General features: G+C 32.9%; 1 protein-coding gene across 1 annotated transcript; it reads right to left on the reverse strand.

Moving 5' to 3' along the window:
• Window positions 1-1,578: 1,578 nt before the first annotated feature.
• On the reverse strand, window positions 1,579-5,703 carry LOC109186100 (tRNA (guanine(37)-N1)-methyltransferase 2-like). Its single transcript, XM_019336005.1, has 11 exons — window positions 5,507-5,703; window positions 5,034-5,131; window positions 4,784-4,888; window positions 4,557-4,619; window positions 4,345-4,418; window positions 3,388-3,910; window positions 3,192-3,311; window positions 2,852-3,010; window positions 2,528-2,634; window positions 2,162-2,236; window positions 1,579-2,086 (listed from the first exon to the last, which is right to left on the reverse strand). The coding sequence occupies exons 1-11, from the start codon at window positions 5,605-5,607 to the stop codon at window positions 2,021-2,023; spliced, it is 1,491 nt and encodes a 496-aa protein (XP_019191550.1). The 5' UTR covers window positions 5,608-5,703; the 3' UTR covers window positions 1,579-2,020.
• Between the last annotated feature and the right edge of the window lie 297 nt (window positions 5,704-6,000).

A 6,000-nucleotide genomic window follows, 5' to 3' on the forward strand; every position in this document is an offset into this window, starting at 1 on the left:
CACTTTGGTCGGCCTCTAAGCAAAAGATTTATTAGAGTGTTGTTGAAGACTGGTAGTAATATAATCAATCATTTTTTTTTAATAATAATAAGCACAAATAAAAGATAAATTCTCATAATGTATTTCTTTTGTTAATTTGTTCATGCATCAAATAACATTAATAACCTAGCTTGAACTATCAACTGTTAAGTGTCAACTAAAAGTTCAAGAATAAAAATCATTAGAAAATCTAAACTTCTAATGTGACTTTTTGCGTTTGGTAAATGAAAATTGAGGTGAAATTTATTTAAAATTTTAAATAAAAAAAAAAATCAAGGCTTCCTTTGATTATGGGTTCAATGCTGGAATTGTTCCATCAGATAGAAGACTATGGAAGTGATAACTACGAATTTTGAGCTGCCCAGAAGTACAGTAGATCTGGCTGTACCGCCTGTATCCCAATAGAGAGATTTTAGATGATTTTTGTAAATTTTAAAGCTTATGTGGATGAGAGAGGAAGGAGAGAGACGGCTCTTGCAAGCACATTGATTTTTACCAGTATAGTGGGCCCACCAAAAAACAAAGCAGCTCTCTAGTGCACATGAGGCGCACCAAGAGCGTCCAATCGAGCGCGTGCATGCCACACGCCTGTTTGGCACGTTATTTATGCTGCTGATTTTTTTTTCTTTTCTTTTTTTCTTCTTCTTCTTTCTCCTCTCTCTCATATTCTCTCTCTTAGTAAGCACCTAAATATTTGTGCTAAAAACTACACAATTGTGATTGTCTTTTTCTCAGGTTCGAATCTTGACCTTGACAATTATGGTGGCCTAACAAATTTCATTTAATTTTTTTTTTTTTAAATTAAGATAGACATGGTTGTACCCTACGTCTTGAATAGATAAGATTAAAACTTAATTGCATTTGTTTGTAGTCACAATAAAACTTCTTTATATATATATATATATATATATATATATATATATATATATATATATATATATATATATATATATATAAATATCAAGTGCACAATTTATTTGATTAAAAAGATTTATTTGACATTTTTTTTCAAGAGTAAATTTCATTATTGTGATTTTATCACATTTAGTCATACCTTTTTAATTTAGAAAAATTTTTGTGAACTATAAATAAGATATACATTATTTGATAGTATAAAAAATAATATATTCTCAATACTCAAATAATGTACATTTAATTTATTAAAAAACGTACGGAGTGCATTTTTATTAATGGTCAACCTAACTGTGTAGGCCATAGTCCAAGTAATAATGATTGTTAAATTTTGTCATGTTAAATCCTTGACTTTTATTTATCTACATTGTCATTTTAAAATTTAACATAAAGAGCTAACATGTAATTCATCATTTGATTAAAATAATTATTAAGAGGGGAGAAAAATTACATGTTATAGCAAAAATATAAATAGATGACTAATTATGGTAAACAAATGAAAGTTAATGATGTAATGAAACAAAATTAAATGAGTATAAGTGTATAACTAAATGTAACAATGCCACAATAATAAATGACTAAAAGTGAAATTTATTCTTTTTTCCAATTTGAAAAGTAGACATGTAATTTCCTGTAATTTATAAAATTGAATTCACCATTCAGTAATATTGTAGGACCAAAAATGCATTCCCATCTAATATTGACTGTGAATATATTGAAGTACATGCAGACTCAAACACATAAAGCACAAAAGACAATACAAATCTCTGAGGAATACAAATCTTTGCAACTTTCATTGTCTGTCCAACAACACACCTGATGGAATTCCTAAGACATACCTTACGTGCCGATGATTCCTTCAGACATCCTTTGAGTGCAGATTATTCCCTCAGACATCCCTTGTCTGTTAATTCCTTGACCATCGTCTATCATTTCTTTCAGAACGAAAATCTGTGGTGGCTTACAAGACTCGAGATTAGGGAACAGTAGAAGTGCTAATAATGGAGTAATTCTTCCGGCCATGATTTCAAAGATGCTTTGAGATTCTCTCCCCTATGATCGAGGAGTATTATTGACAGTCTTGATGAATTTTACAAGTTTCCTCAGGTAATTTAAAGCTTAGGCAATACATTGCCTGCACCATAAGAACAAATTCAATCAAATACTGGTGAAAGTAGTGAAGACGAAGAATTTTGGTTTAGGTTTGTACCTTGTTTGGAGCAACATCTCTAACCCTGTGAAATATTGGATCTCGTATATTCGCATTCAAGGCAGACACTGCTTTCTGAAATCAACAACGAAAATAGACAGAGCTCAAGGAAACATACAAGTAGCCTAGATTAAAGAGCCGTTTGTTAGGGGCAATTATGTGATTCTAATACTCCGTACAACATTTATATTAAGAATATTGTCTCTTACTAGTAGACCAGACTATGTACTTGACTAGATAATCTAAAGAATTCACAAGTCATTTAACTTATATCACCAGAAAATGAAGTAGAGCGTCAATATATCATAACAGAGAAGCTGATAAAAATATTCAGAAACTAGAGAACTTGCAGTATAAGGAACTTACCGATATTATATCTTCCGTTGTCTCAGTTGAACGGATAAAGCAATAGCAATGAATCCAAGGTAATGATCCCTTCCAGTCTCTCATATTTACAAGCCCTCTAAAGGAATCTGTGGAATGGATTCAAACTGTTAAAACTACTTTTCCACTTTTTACACAAGTATTAGAAGATAATTGGCTGCGTTTTAAGATGATAAAGTGGGTAGCTACATATAGATCATCACACTACATGGTTGACATTTGTGCAACCAATGCAAAGACTCATTTCTTTATGCTTATAGACATGCATGTTACGATAAAATGGGAAAAACACATGCAGCACTTTACCAAGAAATTGCAGGGCAGATGCCGGTAAGTTCATGATCACATGATCTACATGCTCATAGGGGTTTGTGTCAAATGACTTGGAGTTCCTTGTGCTCTTATTTAATCCTTTTCTTTTCTTGCCAGTTACGGGAACACTAGCATGGTCAGCTGTTTTGTTCCCTACAATTAGATAAACAGATGAACGATTCAGTAATTTTGTTTGACAAACCACTCCAATAGACATTTTAATAAGTATACAGGATACACCTAATGCTATATATACAGAAAATCACTCTAGCTGTTTGCATAACTGAGTGTAACCATGATATTCAGACTTTTCATCAAATCACCAAAATGTTACCTTCTTCAGACATTTCAGAACATCTTTTAGTTGCATTGGCATTTGCATCGTCCCGAATAGATAAATCTTCAACATTGCTGATGTTTCTTAACCTTTGGTCAGATATATCTTTTTCCATGTCTGCAGAGCAGAAGAGAGAAATTATGCTGAACCACGTCACTTTATCTAGGTAGTGCATCCAGACATTAAATTATACCTGATTGGGTTCCCTCTTCAAATGCTGTTACTCCACTTGCAAATTCATTGCACGACCCACATGATTTCAGTGTAATGTTAGATTCCAAATTGCCTTCACTAGAAGGCACAGCCATCAGTTGATATATAAATTTACGTGCGTCCATATTATAAACAAAAACTAGATCATCAACCTTGTTGATTGCAGCATTAATTTTTAGATATCGTGCACTATCTGGGTTTAAATCATTTGCATACACTCTGCAACCTTTTTGTGCTGCTGGAATAGCAAAGGGACCAATACCAGCAAACATGTCACATATGGTCTCTCCTGCCCTGAACTGCGAGACCAACCTTAGGTGCTCATGTTCCAATCTTGAATTCCAGTAGACCAAGCCATAATCGAGCTTGAAAGTTGCTCCATATTGCTTCAACTCTGTCACCAAATCATCTTTTCCAGCCAGTATTTCAAAGCTTGGTACTCGAAATTCATTTGTAATACTTCCAATTTTATTCACAATTGTCTGGAGTCTGGGGTAATTTTTCTGAAAGGAAGTAAATACTAAATAGTTCAGAAAATAATGACAAAACTATAAACTTCAATAGCTGAAAGATGGAAAATATATTCTCTATCTTTAAAAGTTAAAACATGAATACAGGTCAAGTTTGAGATCATAGAATAAGCTCAATGCCCGGGTGGAGGGTTGGAGACACAGTCGATAAAAATTTGATACTCTAGGTTCAAAACTTAAACCCTTGCCTTTTTCAAAACTAAAAAGGAATACCCAATGCATTCCCATTGAATTTCAGAAAAGGTAAAGATGCAAGAATCTTATTTTCCAGCTATTAGAATTCTAGAGGAAACGCAAGAAGAGACAAAAGCAATTAGTAAATTATACATGCAGACATGCAGTAATATCCATGTTCATCAAAAAGTCAAAACCATAAATGTAACAATTGCATTATTAAATACACATACATCATAGATAACTTTTGCAATGACATCTTTATATGGAAGAAGTTCATCAGTTATGTTCAAATGAGCAATATGGCCTGCATAAACAAAAGGCCAAAATTTTTATCAGGAATCTGACAGGAGTGCCCCTATATTCTGACTCTCTAGAAAGTAAAATGGCAGCAGAGGGGAAATACAGGTCATCAAAACAAAATATTGCCTTATGAAGTACTTAACTATTGTCTCAAAGGATGATGGAACTTCAAGTCCAGGAGGAAGAATCTGTTTTAGTATATGGTCTGCAATGAACTAATTCAGTGAGGAAACAGCAATACTGAAAACTAAGTGAATACGTTAATGGTAGAAACACCTTGAGTTCCAGCAAAAAGCATCCAAATCCCATGACTAAGAACTAAAGACAGTCTTAACAAACACAATGCAAGTACATGAGAACTATACTTACCTGAACTCCAATAAGAATACCCCAGTGTAAGGGAATATGGAACAACGTCGAACTCACAAAGGCCTTTCAAATCTGCAAGCGTCTGAGCTGGAACTTCTGATAAATCTTGTTTCAAGTAAGGAAAGTAAACATGGTAAGTAAATATTGATTTTCCACTGGACTATCTAATATAACTGACAAACCAATTCCAGTAATTGTTTGATGGGACTAGTTCCCAAATTGTGTGCACAAGTTATTATGCACCAGTCACCTGAATTTTGGATCTTTTCAGATAAAACCAACATCCGGGTTTTTTCAGAAGCAGGATCTTCCACAATAGGCTTGATGCGTGGCTTGTCAAGCAAATATCTATTGCAAAAGGAATTTCCAAACTTAATTGCAATACTCAAGCTCAATATTCATAATTTCATAATTTCATAAGCAACATCTTATCGAAACTCTCCTACATTCTAAATAAAGAAATAAGAATTCATTCACACTATCAACATCAATGGCTCTTTCAACCTCAAAATAATGAAATTAGCCACATAATATAACCTAACCAAACTTCACATATATTTCTTATACGGAGTTTGTCTTTTTTTCTTTTTTTCTGAGAAAGGAAAATACTTTATTAAAAAAAAAAAATTCTTATAGTAGTGAGTATTTGAATTTGAAAACAAAATAATAATAATAATCTTTTTAGTGAAAACGAACTGGATAAATAAAAAAAAAAAATGGTACCCATTGAGTATCCGTGTGGCAACATTGCAATACTCCCGTGGAATTCGAAGCGCCCACAACTTCAGTTCCACATCAAACTTGCTCTCATCCAACTCCACCATTGTAGACAGCGTAGAAATCTCAACTTCCAAAATCTGAAAACTAAAATTAAAAATGAAACATACAAAAAACCTATTTGGGTTTAGGGTTTTGAATTGAGAAATTAGACATTTTTGTTTAGCGGGTAGGAATGGAATTGGAGTCTGGAGAGTCCGCTTTAGAAATATGGGCTTGGCCCATATAAAAATTGTTACTCAATTGGATTAGTTGATAATCAACGTGGACTGTTGTGTAATTTTATTGAAAGCAAATGGATTGGGTATTTCAAAATTTTCAAATTATTTAGCATTCTACCCAATAACGTTTTGAAAAATGCTGATGATCCCTCAATTTAATATATATTTTTCCTATAAGTCACCTTTTTTTTTCTAACGATAATGTTGAGGTTACTATAT

Source organism: Ipomoea nil, unplaced genomic scaffold (assembly GCF_001879475.1).
Source record: "Ipomoea nil cultivar Tokyo-kokei standard unplaced genomic scaffold, Asagao_1.1 scaffold1407, whole genome shotgun sequence".
Lineage (NCBI taxonomy): Eukaryota > Viridiplantae > Streptophyta > Magnoliopsida > Solanales > Convolvulaceae > Ipomoea > Ipomoea nil.

Coding starts and splice junctions, on each gene's coding strand:
- LOC109186100 (XM_019336005.1), bottom strand. CDS start 5,607: ATGGTGGAGTTGGATGAGAGCAAGTTTGATGTGGAACTGAAGTTGTGG. Junction 4,620..4,783: donor GTATTCTTATTGGAGTTCAG/GTAAGTATAGTT, acceptor AGTTCATTGCAG/ACCATATACTAAAACAGATT. Junction 4,419..4,556: donor ATCATCCTTTGAGACAATAG/TTAAGTACTTCA, acceptor TTGTTTATGCAG/GCCATATTGCTCATTTGAAC.